Source organism: Hylobates moloch, unplaced genomic scaffold, assembly GCF_009828535.3.
Source record: "Hylobates moloch isolate HMO894 unplaced genomic scaffold, HMol_V3 SCAFFOLD_1, whole genome shotgun sequence".
In the NCBI taxonomy this organism is placed as follows: Eukaryota; Metazoa; Chordata; class Mammalia; order Primates; family Hylobatidae; genus Hylobates; species Hylobates moloch.
The window spans coordinates 173,785,896-173,804,607 of NW_026652276.1; the positions used below are offsets into that span (position 1 = coordinate 173,785,896).

Here is an 18,712-nt window from a genome sequence, read left to right on the forward strand (position 1 = left end):
GGACTCCATGGGGACATATTTTACGAGCAAATTCATCTTACAATAAAGATGTCTGAGATGGAACTTAGAGGTTCACTGTTTGACAACTGGGAAAGACATGAGGCTTCTCTTCCCATTTCTGATCAGAGGTCTGATCAGGGAGGTTGAAATTTGGAACCCAGAAAAGAAGTTTAAGGTCAATAGTGTACATCTTCATGTCCAGGAAATTGACCCACATCGTGTGGCATTGTTGGATCAGATATTTCTCTTCCCTTGCTAATTGTTGTACTTACTTTCTTGAATTTTGGGAATTTGGGGAATTTTGCTAGGAAGTAACTAAGACTATAGGCATCTGCTGTGTATTGACACATTTGGTATATATGCACTTTTATTTTTTACTTAATAATATCTTTAGTCTACTGGATACCTTCCCAACTGTTCCTTCTAATTACATAAGGAATAAATCATAAAGTATGTTTATGATTATTGCTGTATATGCATCTACTTGAATACCTACTATGTATCAGTGCTTGTGCTTTACATACATCATCTCATTTAGCTTAACCCAATAAAATGGGTTCTTACTGATATTTTACAGATGGGAAAACTGAGCATACAAAAGGTGAAGCCATGTGACTAGTAAGTGAAAGTCTCAGAATCAAACTCAGGTCTACATGACTCCAGTACTCGTGTTCTTAACTATGGTGTGTTCTATTCTACCTTACTCCAATTCTTAGATCCCCCAGTCTACTTTATGTATTTGTTCCTGGTATTTCAATAGGCCCTAAGTGAGTTCATGTATCATAGTCATTATCACATGTTGATTTAGTTGGCTTGAAGGGTAGAGACCATGTTTTATTTATCATCAATATATAGCACAATAAGAGGCACATAGTAAGCATATTACTAATTGCTTTGTGAATGAACAACTAGCAATGACAAGAAGAGCTGGTCTTTCAGGCAAAATAGATGAACGCAGTGTGATGTGAGGATTTCTATAGATGGATCGTTTGAGAAGGAATTCATTTTTCTTGTTGCCACACAAAGCAGTGATCCAGACAAGAAGGAATGCTGTAGTCTGCAACATAAGATAATGTCTAAGGAGGTAGGCTCAGGGTATGTTGTATATATGTGTGCATGTGTGTGTGCATGTATTGCACTGATCTACTACAGTAGATTCAAATTCTCTTTCTGCCTCTAGATTGCACCCTGGCTAGTTGCTTTTGTGGTATAAGTTGCTTCTGGATAGATTTAGTGGTGTTGTATTGATAATTTCATTTACCCATGTGTATTCCCTAACAGATTGTAACTTTCATGAAGGCAGAGCTGAAACCTTTCTAGCTTTAATGTAGGCTAGAAGGTATAGGGCCTCACATGTATTATGTGCTTTAATAGTACTGCATGGATACATGAGTTCCAAAACCCAACCAGATGACCGCTGAGACTTGACAAGGCTCAGAAAATCTGAGAAATATTTTCTCTTCTTTGCACTGACCTTTGGCCTTAGTTGTACTTTAAATTTTCCATAATAGTTAACATGAAAAATGATCAAAAGCTAGCTCTAAACAGCTCATTGAATAGCATTCATTTAAAAAATAATAGACAACAAAACAGAGTACCCTATATAGGATGGAACTGGAGAAAATGAGCTATATTTTGAGTTAATTTTATATTCATAAATAAGATTGGAATTGTAGCTCAGCTTTGATCCACCTCATTGAAAGTGAAAAGGGAGAACTGAGTATTTCCCCACAGGAAATCTAAAACTGAATACAGCAGAGATGATAATGGTGTTTTTGCTTAACTTTCAATAATGTATCATTTTATAATTTAATAACAATTCTAGGGAGATAACATTAGAAGGGACACGTAAAGCATTTAGGGTTCCTTGGAGAAAGCTATTTATAATTTTTAAATTATTGTGATAATTATTGGATAATGAGGAAGCTTAAAGTTACATCTGATCTACACCTTGACAAGCTTCATTTCCCCTAAGCTCTGCCCGTATTCCCAAATTGGAGAAAATAACAAGATTATTTTTCTTTTCATTTTACTCTTACCATACCAACTGTTTTTTTCAGCATCCTTGGCTGAGAATTTCTTCCTCATATTTCTAAATATGGAGAACCGCAGGGTTCTGTTCTGTGCCTTTTTCTGTTTCCTCTCTTCATCTTTTCCCTGAGTGATCTTAATCTATTTCCTGTCAGTTTAAATATACTGCTAATTCCCACACTTATCTCTAATTCAGAAATGGCCTTTCAAATAGAGACTCAGAAATCTTACTGCTTATTAGGCTGTAAATTCTTGAAGGTAGGAATTGATGTCTGGAGTAGCATAAAGACACATGCAAGCATATGTTCATCTCAGCACTATTCACAACAGCAAAGACATGGAATCAACCAAATGCCCATCAACAGTAGACCAGATAAAGAAAATGTGGTACATATACATAATGGAATACTACACAGTCATAAAAAGGAACGAGATCATATCCTTTGTGGTAATATGGATGGAGCTGGAGGCCATTATACTAAGCAAACTACTGCAGAAACAGAAAACCAAATATGCATGTTCTCACTTATAAGCGGGAGCTAAGCATTGAGTACATATAGAACACAAAGAAGAAAACAAGAGATACCTGGGCTTAGTTGAGGGTGGATGCTGGGAGGAGGAAGAGGATCAAAAAACTACCTATTGAGTACTATGCTTATTACCTGGGTGATGAAATAATCTATATGCTAAATCCCTGTGATATGCAATTTACCTATATAATAAATCTGCACATGTACCCTTGAACCTAAAATAAAGGTTAAAAAAAAAAGTGCTTGCCGCTTAGTAAGCTTCAAGGAATGTTTGTTGAAAAGCAATAACAGCCACTGGATGGGGAAGCACTATATTTTTCTTTGTTTACCCATTTAATTTCTGAATGCTTCTGCCTTGGCTGGAGTGCCTACTCTGCAAATGCTACCTCTCTGTCAATGCTTAGTTCAGAGGCCACCTTCTCCATGAAACAATGTATTCTTTTAGCTAGAATGACTTATACCTTCCAGGTACTCATGAAACTTTACCTGGCCATTCTTATGGTACTTAACCGTGGATGAATTTTTATACGAATAACAGAGTCAAATAATCTCAATGCTGAGCATATTTGCGATGAAAACCACATCTTACTCCTCATTGCCCCAGTCTGGAATCTTTCTACTGCACTGAATCATTTCATCTTTTTATGTTTGTTCTTCTGTAACATGAGTTGGCAGTAGGATAGACTAAGAGATGATTTCTGTTTCTGATATTTGATTACCTATAAATAAAAAGACATAAAATAAGGAGACAGGATAAAGTCTGGTTTGCCCAAGAAAATACTAGTTTGTGCATGTTCTGGCATAATTATTCATAGTGCTTCCTTTCACTCTTATAAGTGGCTGGGTTGGACGATAAAGTATATGTTCACTTAATCTATAAGGGTGTAGTAAAACACAGCCTGTGACAAATTTCAAAGAGCTTTGTGTACTGAAAATAAAAAAGGAGAATAGTAATATGAAATTGTGTATAATGTAAATAATTTCCCCAGAATTTGTATTTGCATATGATGGTAGAAACTTGACTACCCTTACTTTCTTTAGTATAAGTTGGGGGAATGGTATTTATTTCCTTAACAATCTATAGGGTTACATTTGCAAAGGGAACATAGCTCAAAATCAAACATACCAGCCAAAGGTTATCTCTTGCATGGCTTGACAAAATCATCAAAGGGGGACATTGGCATTTGAATATGATGTACGGGTATCCATAGATGAGCTTCCATATATATATCTCAGCCCTTTCATTTGTTTTGTCCTCCTGAGGTTTCTAAAGCATTTTCCTAATGTGAAGGCAAGCTCCCGTAAGTAGATACGTGTTCCATCCAGCAGATGGTGCATTTGACGCAAATTGTTCTTTTTCCCATTCCCCCTCCTTTTCCCCCTAAGAAATTAACCACCAGCTTTCTGCCAGAACCTGCCATGTTCAGGGTGACATATGATGCTGTTAAAATAAAATATAAAGGTTAGAGAAAGATCAGTAATAAGTCCTAAATTGAACATAGATTTCAAGAAACTACCGTTAAAAGAGTCTAGAAATTAATAGTCCATAATATGATGAAAAACCCCAGCTGACATCAAAGAAACCTCTTGCCTTCTTTTTAAAGAATTCTGTTTAATGCATAATTCACTGAGCCCATGAAACATTTTGGGAAACTTTTGGATGGATATCAGCCTTTTAATTCAAAATTATGCACTCTGGGAAATGACTGGCACTGAAAGTGGCAAGCCTACTGGGTAATTTACACCAGCAATCAAATTGCAATTATAAAGAGATTGAAACATGACTTTAAAGAGCCTAACTCCACCCTCAGGGCTACTAGCTATTTGGTAAATATAGCAAAGGAGCCTGTAATTAAAGAAAATGTGTAATTAAAAATTTCGACCCTCTTCAGCTTTGTTAGAGTGACACTATAAAATTCCAAGAAAAAGTGAAAAAAGCCTCATTTTAAAAAGTCCATGGCAGTTAGCTTTATATCTTCAAGAGAGTGTATTTCTTCTGATATTGGCTACCACATCCTCTACTAGTCTTTTTTTGAAGTTTATGTTACCCTTGGTTTTTGGTTTTCATTGATATATGAGAGCTAAGCTATGAGGATGCAAAGGCGTAAGAATGATACACTGGACTCTGGGGACTTGGGAGGAAGAGTGGGAGAGGGCGAGAGATAAAAGACAACAAATATGGCGCAGTGTCTACTGCTGGGGTGATGGGTGCACCAGGTTCTCACAAATCTCCACTAAAGAACTTACTCATGTAACCAAATACCACCGGTACCCCAATAACTTATGGAAAAATAAAATTAAAGAAAAAAGAATAGCTTGAAGGATTTTCAAATCCATCACTGGAAACTGCAAATACAGGAGGTGAGTACATTCAGACTGTGACCACAGCAGAGCCATTAAATTGGGGGTGCTAACTCCAAGGCATAGGCCTATGAAGAATCGATGTCTTCTCGGTACATCTTTTGATCGTGCTTATAGATGATTTATAGTCTACTTTCCTCCAAGGATTTTTAAAAAAGCTGTCTAGTCTGGAAAATTGGGGGTTAGAGGATAAGCTCCAGGTAGGAAGCTAGCCAAATGATTTAGTGGGAAAGATGATCTTAGCCTTTTCTCATGGGTGCCAATTCCTCTACACCCTGTCTCTGCATGCATCCTTTAGGTTCTTGCTCTCAGCAAGTCTTGTTCAATTAGGGTTCTAGCTGATAAAATGTCACCTCTCTTGGGAGTTTTAAATTGCCAAGGTATTTTCCTTAAGAGAGGAATAAAATTAACGTGATTGTATAGCAGGTGATGATGCCCAAGAGTTCTGGCCACCATGACATATCCATACACATCTTAGCTAACATCTGGAACATTAATAGGAACCAATGAGTGGCCGGTTAAACAACACATCTGTGTAGTATTATACATTTTTGCTCTAAACTTCCTTCAGTGCTTAACTCATACTTCATTACTATCTCTGATTTCAACCAAGCTAGCATGCTAAGGTGAACTCGGATGATCAGGCTAATGTTAACAATGCTTTAAAAATAAAAGTTGATTAAAAATTCAACTGCTGTTCTCTGTATCCTGAGGTAAATGACTGATTAAGTGATGAGAATACATAGGCTTCATTCCAAGGACATTTAACTCTGCTTCTTGTAGGAAGTTGACTGGACTCTAAACAGATTGAGAGATTAAGATATTTTGGATGATGTGCAAGATGTTTCATTTCTAAAGACCCATGAAGCTGGAAAAGTGTTTTCAGAGACTCCCAGAAACATAATTAATTACTGAGTTAGGCCCTGAGAGACAGGAACTGCTAAAAGGCTGATATGAACCTTTTATCTAGTTAATTAGCTTTACAGGGAGAATTTTGCACATTTAGCAGATGGGTATAGATTTTATTACTTGAAACACAATACAATTTATTTTTATGTTGTACTTTTAAATTAGAAGATGAAAAAATATTGGAACTCTGAAATAACTCTAGAAGTTCTGATAATAATGAGGGGCACTGTGACTAGACATCATTCTCTCAATCATTTTATATCTCTAAAGGAAAATAAAAATTTAAGTGTAGTGCCCTCCAAATAGGCCAACTCATTCATGATAAGAAACTTGTGGTGTTACTGAGAAGTTTAGTTGTTCATTACATGGAGCAAACTGGGTCTCTAGATATGAATGAGCCGGGCTCTAAAAGCTATTCATATATCCCTTTGCTCCTAAGTCCTAAGAGACTGACTGAGAGGAGTTTCGGCCAACCATCCTATCATTTCCACTAAAAATATAAAGTGGTAAAATGAGAATATTATTTTCTTCCCAAATAGACCAATTTTTTCACAACAAAAATCTGCTGAGATGGAATTACCTTTGATATGCCCAGCAAATGCTGTGAGGAATTTCTCAGCAGTTATATTCTCCTTCACAACCTGGATGCTCACTTTAATTCTGTTCAGATTCTAATGGACTTTGAAACCACTGGATCATCAGGGGCTTGGAACAAAAGTCTCAGGAGTAATGTTTTTACTGAGAGTAGATTTTAAATTCTTAAAGTTAATCCTAACCTTTTTTTGGAATTAACACCTGGTTAACAGGCATCAGAATTAATACTGATTCTGTAGCCACATACTCTAAAGTTTCTCCCTTTTTTTCAGTTGCTTTTCTTGTCTCTTAATGCACAAGCACATCTGTACAATTTCACAGGGCTGTCCCACACTGTATCAGGCAATCCCTTGCCTTGCCTTGAGAATTAACTAAGCTCTCCAAAACTTAATCTAATATATGCATTGCAAAATTCATCACTTTTCTCAGCACTTAAAATTATTTCACATCTCTTTTCTCTGATAGTCACATGTATTTTCTTACTTGCACTTTTAACAGTCTCACTGCTTTTACCTCTCGTAATGGGGTACATAATTTTCATAAAAACATTTCAAACTAATAAACTGCAATGGTTGTGAAAGCCATGACCACAGACAATTGCTCATACCCTCATTTGGTTCAGTAGGGTGGGTAGAATTTTTGTTCTTTATCATTACTAAGTGTACAGTCTGTAAGTACAGAAACTGTTATTATATAATTTCTATTATATATAAATTATAAGCTATATATCAACAGATAATTATAAATCTATTATATAAACTTTCTATTTCTATTACATGGAAATATCACACTAGCTTTCTCATTTAACAAATGAGTACAATAGGTTGAGGAAGGGGAAGAGAAGAAAAAGAGGATTATACAGATGATTATCAAGGTTTTCCACATCTGAATTCAATCAAAGTGACTCCACTTTTATCAGATTTAAATATTTTAATTCTTAATATAATATTGTTTAAGAAATTGTTACGTGACTTTAGAAAGTAGATTTCAAGCTTTGACTAAGTAATCTCTAAGGTTCCTTTCAATTTTGCGCAAATATTGCATCCAATGAGCTCTTTGAAGGCCTTTCAGTGTATGGGGTCAGATGGATGTGAGGTTACAACAAGGGCACAGTTTAGGGTTTGGGGAATATTTGCCATTGATGGTGAGTAAAATGTGTCATCTAAGCTGCTGCATCTCTATTCATCTATGCTGAATGGTCCCCCTAGAGATGATACTTCCTGGTGAGTGGAAACATTGCAGGAAAGGAAAATCATACACCTAGGATTGAGAAAAACAAAATGGTCCATGAAGTGATTTAGTTGCTCTTATTGCTTCTTTTAGGGCTGGTCTAAAAATGGCTTAAGGTTCAAAAGTTGACTCTTCGTATTAGCAATCTGAAAAAAAAATGCGAAAAGAAATAAAGCTAAACGTTTTTTCCAGCCCTTCAGCAAAACTTTATTGTTGTTCCTTATCTTCAACTTTTACTCTAATTATGGCTTGTGAAGCAATTGGATGATACTTCATGTGCTGTAAACAAAAATTTATGGTTCACATGAGTTGCTTTCAGTTCCTGCTCTGCCTTCCCTACTTTTTACCTGATGTTTCTCTTATGGAGAAATTCACATGAAAATTGATGTTTTGGGAAATTTTATCATGAGCTTCAAACAAACAGGAAAAATGACACTCTGGCCAGTGTCAATTAAAAATGGTCCCCCAGGTCAAGAAACACTATTGACTAGATGAAATTTTGATGAAGTGGGAAAAATGATCCATGGTGATTTTGTGAAAAAATATGGGAATTTATTTTATTGGGTATATTTGTATGCAATGTGTGTATGTAGATATGTCTATCACAAATGAGTGTTTTAAACACAAATTTTCAAGAAAAAAAATTCTTTTTAAGAAATATTCTTTCATTTGATAGATGACATAACTGAGACCTAAGTAACAGGAATGACTTGCTAGTCAATATAACCATTTGGGGCAGACCTCACATCTCCTGATTCTCTGTCCAGTGTATTTTATTTATATTGCAATACTTGGGCTGCAGGCAAGTTACCCTGAATTGGAGTTACCTCTATGCAAAGCCGTTAAGCAAAGATTGACTTCAAGAAAGAAGACAGTTTTAAACTTATAGAGGGAACATTTTTGGTCAATATATTATGTGAAGTGGTTTCCAATTTGGAGGAACCACATAAGATTACCTTGTTATTTTCAGTGAAGTGGAATGAAAGTATAAAACTTCCGATTACATGAGGTATATCAACATTTTTTTTCAGAATAAAAGCAGTAACTAATAATGAATTTCTAGCAGAATGTCATCTTTTCATTTAATATTATATCCATGTTATTCTTAAAAAGTTTGTGCTTGCTATGTTCCTAAATATTAAGGATGACCACAACTGTATAATGGATTTCAGTATTTTCTTTCTTTGACAATATTGAACCAAAGTTTCCATTTTCTTGACCTTTTGACAAAGAATGAGATTGAGTAAGCCATGCCGGGATAGAATTTATGTGGTTTTCTTTAGGAATAAAGACGATTTAAGGTCATCGCAAACCAAACAACAGGAGACCCCACCTTCGGATGAAAAGGCAACAGAGCTAGTTCTGAGGATCATTAGAGTTTTCTACATTTCACACTTACACAAATATTCATCCGATTTTAAAATAATTTATCCTTCATGTTCTTGTCATCAGGTCTTCCTTGAGCTACTCCTGTTCTTTCCTTAATCTTTAGTTGAAATTTACATTCCCTTTGAATATGTTTAAGAAGCATTGTTTGTTTGGGAATGGTGTAAACATTAAATGAGATGCTGTATGTGAAATATTTTTTTTTAAATCTAAAGTACCAAACAGATGATTTTATTGTCCTAATACTCCTGTGACAGCTCGTAATGCATTCTGCATCATGTTACCTTTCAAAATACACGCTTGCCTTTCCCAGGAGACTAGCACTTGTTGGAGGGTAGTATCCTCAACAACCTTTTCCTTTGTACTCTTCCCAATGTCTGACATAAGAATGATGCTTCAATAATTGTTGTGAAATGACATAACACATTCATCAATGAAGCCCACAATATTTTGTGATGATCCTATCATTAATAATAAATTATTACAGAGAGAGAAGTAGGCCACCTTGCTATCCCTATTATGAACAGGATGTGCAAGAGGCTAGAGCAACCCGAGGATTGCTTGAAGTCACACAATTAGATTAGAGACATTTTGCTGTGAGGAAGGTAGATTTACACAGAGAAGAATATCCTGTTATCACCACGACATTCAGGGCTCAGCAAACATCCCTCTGTGAATTTTTAAAACATGATCCACAATTGTATGATGGGAAGTCTGGATAGGAAGTATACAGATTTCTGTAGAAACACTTTATTATTTTGGTAATACTATATTTGAGTTTAGTTGAGTCTTGAATATAAAAATTACAATTTAACATGAGAAGTAACTTTAACTGTGCTTAATTTGGATTGTATAATAGAGAATTGATTCTGGTTCTAGTTGAGTGGCTCGGAGACTTTAAAACATGTTATTCTCTCTGAAAATTTAAATGGCGGGGGAATCCTCAGTGTTGATAGAAGATATGTATTAGAATGTCAACATTGATAAGTCTCTTTAGGTTTCTTTATTAGCTTTTTCTGATATATAATCATAATTTTAAAATATTCCCTATTTGAAATCTTTGATATTGTTCCTGTCACTTCTCAGAGTCTCTCGATGGCTTCCAATTTCACTCAGAGTAAAGTCCAAAATCCTTACAAGGCTCTCACAACTTCTCTGACCTCATTTCTTCTGTCTCTTCCATGCTAACTCCATCCAGACACACTGGTCTCTTTGCTTCCCCTTAAACATATTAAACAGGTGGCTCACACCTTAGGCCTTGTTATTCCTTGCTGTGAAGCTCTCTCCCATATTTCCTCATGGGTTGCTCCCTCACCTCCTTGGGTCTCTGCTCATTTGACCTCTGGCTCAAACTGTCAGTGAGATTTCTTTTGATTACATTATATAAAACATTAACCTTCTACACCCTCCACCCCAATTCTAACACACACACATACAAACACACACACACACACAGACACCCCTCTACCTGCGATGCCTTATTCCACTTGGTGTGCTATATTTTTCTTCATGGTATGGATCAGCATGTGGCATTCTACATCTGTACTAGCTTGTTAGTGAAAAAAAAAGCTATAGAAGAGGGTGGGGCCATTGCTAGGTTTCACTTCTTAATTTCCAGAGTCTAAGGCTGGGACTTATGTAAAAACATCTGCAATATCCAACCAAAAAAAGTCCAGGACCAGACGGATTCACAGCTGAATTCTACCAGAGATACAAAGAGGAGCTGGTACCATTTCTTCTGAAACTATTCCAATCAATAGAAAAAGAGGGAATCCTCCCTAACTCATTTTATGAGGCCAGCATCATCCTGATACCAAAGTCTGGCAGAGACACAGCAAAAAAAATAGAGAATTTTAGACCAATATCCTTGATGAACATCGATGTGAAAATCCTCAATAAAATACTGGCAAAGTGAATCCAGCAGCACATCAAAAATCTTATCCACCAGGATCAAGTTGGCTTCATCCCTGGGATGCAAGGCTGGTTCAACATACACAAATCAATAAATGTAATCCATCATATAAACAGAACCAAAGACAAAAACCACATGACTATCTCAATAGATTCAGAAAAGGCCCTCAACAAAATTCAACAGCCCTTCATGCTAAAAACTGTCAATAAACTAGGTATTGGTGGGATGTATCTCAAAATAATAAGAGCTATTTATGACAAACCCATAGCCAATATCATACTGAATGGGCAAAAACTGGAAGCATTCCTTTTGAAAACTGGCACAAGACAGGGATGTCCTCTCTCACCACTCCTATTCAACACAGTGTTGGAAATTCTGGCCAGGGCAATCAGGCAGGAGACAGAAATAAAGGGTATTCAATTAGGAAAAGAGGAAGTCAAATTGTCCCTGTTTGCAGATGACATGATTGTATATTTAGAAAAGCCCATTGTCTCAGCCCCAAATCCCCTTAAGCTGATAAGCAGCCTCAGCAAAGTCTCAGGATACAAAATCAATGTGAAAAAATCACAAGCATTCCTATACACCAATAACAGACAAACAGAGAGCCGAATCATGAGTTAATTCCCATTCACAATTACTTCAAAGAGAATAAAATACTTAGGAATCCAACTTACAAGGGATGTGAAGGACCTCTTCAAGGAGAACTACAAACCACTGCTCAATGAAATAAAAGAGGATACGAACAAATGGAAGAACATTCCATGCTCATGGATAGGAAGAATCAATATCGTGAAAATGCCCATACTGCCCAAGGTAATTTATAGATTCAATGCCATCCCCATCAAGCTACCAATGACTTTTTTCACAGAATTGGAAAAAACTACTTTAAAGTTCATATGGAACCAAAAGAGAGCCCGCATCGCCAAGACAATTCTGAGCCAAAAGAACAAAGCTGGAGGCATCACGCTGCCTGACTTCAAACTATACTACAAGGCTACAGTAACCAAAACAGCATGGTACTGGTACCAAAACAGAGATATAGACCAATGGAACAGAACAGAGCCCTCAGAAATAATACCATACATCTACAACCATCTGACCTTTGACAACTTGACAAAAACAAGCAATGGGGAAAGGATTCCCTGTTTAATAAATGGTGCTGGGAAAACTGGCTAGCCATATGTAGAAAGCTGAAACTGGATCCCTTCCTTAAACTTTATACAAAAATTAATTCAAGATGGAATAAAGACTGAAATGTTAGACCTAAAACCATATAAAACCTAGAAGAAAACCTAGGCAATACCATTCAGGACATAGGCATGGGCAAGGACTTCATGACTAAAACATCAAAAGCAATGGCAACAAAAGCCAAAATTGACAAATGGGATCTAATTAAACTAAAGAGCTTCTGCACAGCAAAGGAAACTACCATCAGAGTGAACAGGCAACCTACAGAACAGGAGAAAATTTTTGCAATCTACCCGTCTGACAAAGGGCTAATATCCAGAATCTACAAAGAACTTAAACAAATTTACAAGAAAACAATCAAACAACCCCATCAAAAAGTGGGCAAAGGATATGAACAGACACTTCTCAAAAGAAGACATGTATGCAGCCAACAGACACATGAAAAAATGCTCATCATCACTGGCCATCAGAGAAATGCAAATCAAAACCACAATGAGACACCATCTCACACCAGTTAGAATGGTGATCATTAAAAAGTCAGGAAACAACGGGTGCTGGAGAGAATGTGGAGAAATAGGAACACTTTTACACTGTTGGCGGGACTATAAACTAGTTCAACCACTGTGGAAGACAGTGTGGTGATTCCTCAAGGATCTAGAACTAGAAATACCATTTGACCCAGCCATCACATTACTGGGTATATACACAAAGGATTATAAGTCATGCTGCAATATAGACTCATGCACACATGTGTTTACTGCGGCACTATTCACAATAGCAAAGACTAGGAACCAACCCAAATGTCCATCAATGATAGACTGGATTAAGAAAATGTGGCACATATACACCATGGAATACTATGTAGCCATAAAAAATGATGAGTTCATGTCCTTTGCAGGGACATAGATGAAGCTGGAAACCATTAGTCTGAGCAAACTATCGCAAGGACAGAAAACCAAACACCACATAGGTGGGAATTGAACAATAAGAACACTTGGACACAGGGTGGGGAACAGCACACACTAGGGCCTGTCGTGGGGTGGGGAGAGGGGGAGGGATAACATTAGGAGGTATACCTAATGTAAATGATGAGTTAATGGGTGCAGCACACCAACATGGCACATGTATACATATGTAACAAACCTGCATGTTGTGCACATGTACCCTAGAACTTAAAATATAATCATCATCATAAAAAAGATATGATGCAATCTTAAATGCATATTGCTAATTGAAAGAAGCAAACTTGAAAAGGCACATACTATATGATTCCAACTACATGTCATTCTGGAAAAGGCAAAACTGTGGAGACAGTGAAAAGATGAGTGGTTGCCAGGGGTTTAGGAGGAGGAAGAGATGAATAGGTGGAGCACAGGGGAGTCTTAGGGCAGTGAAACTATTCTCTGGTACTATAATGGTGAATGGATGTTATTTTACAATTAAAACCTATAGAATGTATAACACAAAGAGTGAACCCTAATGTAAAACATGAGCTTTGGTTGATGATGTGTCAATGTTGGTTCACTAACTGTAACAAATGCACCACATTGATTGGGATGTTAATGGTGGGAAGGTTGTGTATATGTGGTCAGGGAGGAGTATGAGGGAACTCTCTGTTTTTTCCATTTAATGTTGCTCTGAAACCAAAACTGCTCTTAAAAAATAAAGTCTAGTTTAAAAAATTATAAAAAAGGTCTATAATATATATTGAACAACACATAAATTTTCCCTGGTTCTTCAAAGTCCATTTCTAATCCAATTTCCTTTAGGAAATCTCAGTGTGAGTGGAATGTATACTACCATCCTCTTTATTTTCTTTTCTATTTTTACTGGAGATAAGGTCTCACTCTGTGGCTCAGGCTGGAGTGCAGTGGTGTGATCATGGCTGATTGCAGCCTCAACTTCCTGGGCTCAAGCGATCCTCCCACCTCAACCTCCCAGGTAGCTGGGACTACAGGCGTGCTCCACCATGCCCAGTTAATTAAGAAAATAATTTGTAGAGTTGGGATCTCACTATATTACCTAGGCTGGTCTTGAACTCTGGGCTTAAGCAGTCCTCCAGCCTCAGCTTCCCAAAACATTGGGATTATAGGCATGAGCCACTACACTCATACCTACCATCCTCTTTAAATGCAGAAGGATATCCTATTATCACTATTAGAAATCCGCTCTATTTTTCCCCAGAAACAGAAACACCTGTCATATGAAAAGCAAGGACAAAAATATCATATCTGGGCCAGGTGCAGTGGCTGACACCTATAATCCCAGCACTTTGGGAGACCAAGGAGGGCGGATCATCTGAGGTCAGGAGTTCGAGACCAGCCTGGCCAACATGGTGAAACCCGTCTCTACTAAATATACAGAAAAGTTAGCTGGACGTGGTGGTGGGCACCTGTGATCCCAGCTACTCAGGAGGCTGAGGCAGGAGAATTGCTTGAACCTGGGAGGCAGAGGTTGCAGTGAGCTGAGATTGCGCCATTGTACTCCAGCCTGGGCGACAAGAGCAAGGTTCCATCTCAAGAAATAAAAATAAAAATACCATATCTGACAATTCTATTAATATTTGGTACTTAGCATATGGGTTGTGTTTCTGAAATATTAGCAGATGAATCCTGGGTTGTCGATGTGATTTGCCCTAATCCACTGAGCCACTCAGTGACAGATCTAGAATGAATATGATCTTTACGGGTTCAGTGTCTCTTACTCTTATTCATAGCAATAGTCTCTCAAGAATCTCCAGTGACAATCACAACTGGAGACTGGTTTTGCCTCCAGTGCAATTTTTATGCATTATGAGATAACAATCATTATACTGCCTATAACCTTGCAAGTTGAAGGAACATATCACTGTGCAACGATCCAAGAATGTGAATTCTACTCCAGGAGGGGTTCTTTTTCTTTGACCGTAGTTGAGGGACTCCACCTCATTCTCTATGTTCTCATCTATAAAATGGTAAATAATAATATCTGCTTGACCAACTTCACAGGGTTGTGGTTAAGGATCAAATGACTGTGATCAAAAGCAACTTAAAAATGATAAAGTGATAAGTGACATACATCTTCACAACGATTACTCAAATTTTAGGATTCTGAACTTTTGACAATATCTTTGTTTCAGCTTCATGACTGAGTGAGCTCTTGTGGTGGGCCATCAAACATGAGGGACAAACAAACAAACAAACAAACGAATACCTCTTGCCACACTGGAGCTTGGGATGCGAAAAAAGAGCTGTGCCTGCACTCAGGGAATCATGCTAGTTAATTCAATACTTAGCCAAGTAACTTGGATGACTTAAACTTAAACTGTAGGTGGCAGCAAAAAGTAGAAGGCTGGGAGGGCAGCCTCTGGTATTCCCAGGTTTGTTGTCAAATTTATTACTCTTACTTTATGTCTAAAAGTGTCTATCAGCATCCTAAATATTGCTATAGTATTTTAATTACAACCATGAGATCATGCTCCCAAGAAAAGGAAAACAAAGTATACTTTCCTTTTTCTTTTCTACAGTTTGGCCATTGGATTAATTCAGCCTTAAAAGACCCTTGCAACAGAAAAAGGCAGAAAAGGAATTTGACAAATTTCTCTACTGAAAAGAAAGGATTCAAATTGAGGAAGGATTCATGACAGGGTAAGTTTTAAGGGTGAATTGAGGTAGGCAAAAGATAAGGAACTCATCTCTGGAAGTTGGCTTTACATTTAGATATATTTTGTTTATGTATCTGTTGTTTAAAATCTTGCTGAAGATTACACATAGTGAATAGAAATGAAGATATAAATGTCTTCTTTATCTAAAGCCTTGCTTTTTGATGACTGAGAAATGATAAATTCTCTTTGTTTTCTACTTTTATTACAATTGAAATAATCATGGTTGAAGGTTTTATTAGACTATAAGCATTTTAGGGATAAAGATTTTGTTAAGTACCCCAAGAAAGTGGTATATTGCTAAAATGTGATTATTGGTGACTGAATAGCCTGTAAACAAAACTTTGTGATAGAAAACTCTGAAGATGCTCTAACTTATGAAGGTATTAATTGCATTTAAAATTTTTAACTTGATTTGTGATGTGTGCTATAAAACAACTACTACTACCAGCCCTTAATAACATGAATTCAACAAGAAAAGCTTTTAAACCCATTAAACAAACCCACAAAACTATCATGGTCTTGGATGGAAACCTGGAAGGGTTTCAGACCCAGTATTTTTCTCATTTCTTCAATCAATTTACTTTAAATATATGGAGGTTTGTAATTAGAGTGAGAGAATGGTGTGATAGGGAAGAGCAATGTAGTCTTCAACAGCATTGAAGACATGGTCATCTGTAGCCTGATTATGTTTTTTTTTTTTTTTCAATTTACTATTGATTCTCAGAAATAACAGTATGATATTGCAAATATTGATCTGGCGCAATTTGATGCTCTCAGAGGAAGGAGTGAAGTATGTAGTTGGAGGCCTTTCCTATGAGTCATTCTTTAAAGAAATCATTATAACAATTACATTATAACAATTAGTGAGTTAACAAATACCTTCTTGTATTATTCAGATTTGGAAACAATATTTTATTATTACTGTGAATGCACATAGGTAAGCTGAGCCAAATGACAATGAGACTGCATCCTTTTTCTAAATACAAACCTTGTTTTGTTTTTTTTTTTTTCTTTTCTTTTTAGGAAGCAGGAGTGGAAAATAATGTGTGAGTAGGAAACAGATAGACTTGGGTCTCCAAATCTCCAAAGCCACTTAGTTTTGCAAATTGGAGAAAGACATTTAACACTTTTGAGACACATTTAAACTTATAAAATAGAGGGAAATAATATCTACCAACCTGATGGATTTTTGTGAGAATTAATGAATAAAATATATAAAATGGTTATGTCAGGCCAGTGGCAATCAATAAATGCTAGTTTTCTTTTTTCTTCTTTTCCTTTCAGATTAAAATTTAATTGGTTTTAGCTTAAATTCAGGGTAAAAATGATAGACCAAGGATCACAACCAATGTGGTTTTAGAGAAGTTTATTTTTTATACAACGGGACTAAAGTACACATTTTATATTTAATCTGTAAAATCAAAACAACACTTTATGGTTTCAATTTGATTTTTAATTTCCCAAGGAATTCTGAATTTGTTAATGAAATCTTGATCGTATTCTAAAAATTACAGCTTTTAGGAAGCCTCTTCTGACCCTCTGCTCACTATGATCCCTCTTTTGTATCTAAATACTATGCAACTTATAGCTCTCTTAAGAGGCCAGTGATGAACTGCTGTGTATTGTAAAAGTTACTCTCTTATTGCCCTTACCAGTTGCTATGATACTTGATGGCAGAAAGAATTTTTTTACTCTTTTTATCTCATCTATTGTAGTACCTGACACTGTTTCACACTGAATACTAAAGATTCTCTGAAAAGTTTCATAACTATAGCATTGTGTTGTTTTTCTATGTACATATGTCACCATTGCCCACAAATCCCCTCCATATTAAAAAGGAAAATTCTCTAGCAGCGCTAGCTCTAAAACACTCAATTCCAAATTCTGTCTTTGCTTTATCATGAAGAACAAACTTGTAAGAAGTTTGATGTGGTGGCCGGGCACACTGGCTCATGCCTGTGATCCCAGCACTTTGGGAGGCTGAGGTGGGTGGATCATGAGGTCAGGAGTTCAAGATCAGCCTGGCCAACATAGTGAAACCCCGTCTGTACTAAAAATACAAAAATTTGCTGGGCATGGTGGCATGCACCTGCAGTCCCAGCTACTTGAGAGGCTGAGGCAGGAGAATTGCTTGAACTCGGGAGGCAGAAGTTGCAGTGAGCTGAGATCATGCCACTGCACTCCAGTCTGGGTGGCAGGGCAAGACTCTGTCTCAAAAAAAAAAAAAAAAAAAGAAGTTTGCCATGGTAAAACATAAAACATGAGACTAGTTGCTAGCCAACTTGTTTACTATAGCGGTAGAAAGTATAATCTTGTCTCAAAGTGCAATTTAAATAACTTAAATAACGTAGACTCTGGTAGATAAGCTTTTTGATGTGCTGCTGGATTCAGTTTGCCATATTTTATTGAGGATTTTTGCATCAATGTTCATCAGGGATATTGGCCTGAAGTTTTCTATTTTTGCTGTATCTCTGCCAGGTTTTTGTATCAGGATGTGCTGGCTTCATAAAATGAGTTAGAGTGAAGTCTTTCCTTTTCAATTGTTTGGAATAGTTTCAGAAAAAATAATACCAGCTCCTCTTTGTACCTCTGGTAGAATTCACCTCTAAATATATCTAGTCCTAGTCTTTCTTTAGTGGGTAGGCTATTTATTACTGCCTCAATTTTAGAACTTGTTATTGGTCTATTCAGGGATTCAACTTTTTCCTTGTTCAGCCTTGGGAAGATGTATGTGTCCAGGAGTTTATCCATTTATTCTATATTTTCTAGTTTATTTGCATAGAGGTGTTTATAGTATTCTCTGATGGTTGTTTGTATTTCTGTGGGACCAGTGGTGATATCCCTTTATCATTTTTTATTATGTTTATTTGATTCTTCTCTCTTTTCTTTATTAGTTTAGCTAGCAGTCTATCTATTTAATTATTTTTT

The 18,712-nt window shown here is 36.6% G+C and overlaps 1 protein-coding gene across 4 annotated transcripts in view; it reads right to left on the reverse strand.

Moving 5' to 3' along the window:
* The window catches only part of GRM3 (glutamate metabotropic receptor 3), a 220,332-nt gene that overhangs the window by 36,744 nt on the left and 164,876 nt on the right, over positions 1-18,712 (reverse strand). The window contains exon 4 of one of the 4 annotated variants that reach the window (XM_058425201.1): positions 7,521-7,801. The exons of the other annotated variants lie outside the window; for them this stretch is intronic. Coding sequence (XP_058281184.1) covers positions 7,794-7,801 — 8 coding nt within the window. The 3' untranslated portion in view covers positions 7,521-7,793. Of the gene's footprint in view, positions 1-7,520; positions 7,802-18,712 lie in introns of those variants that run through there. 4 annotated transcript variants of the gene reach the window in all.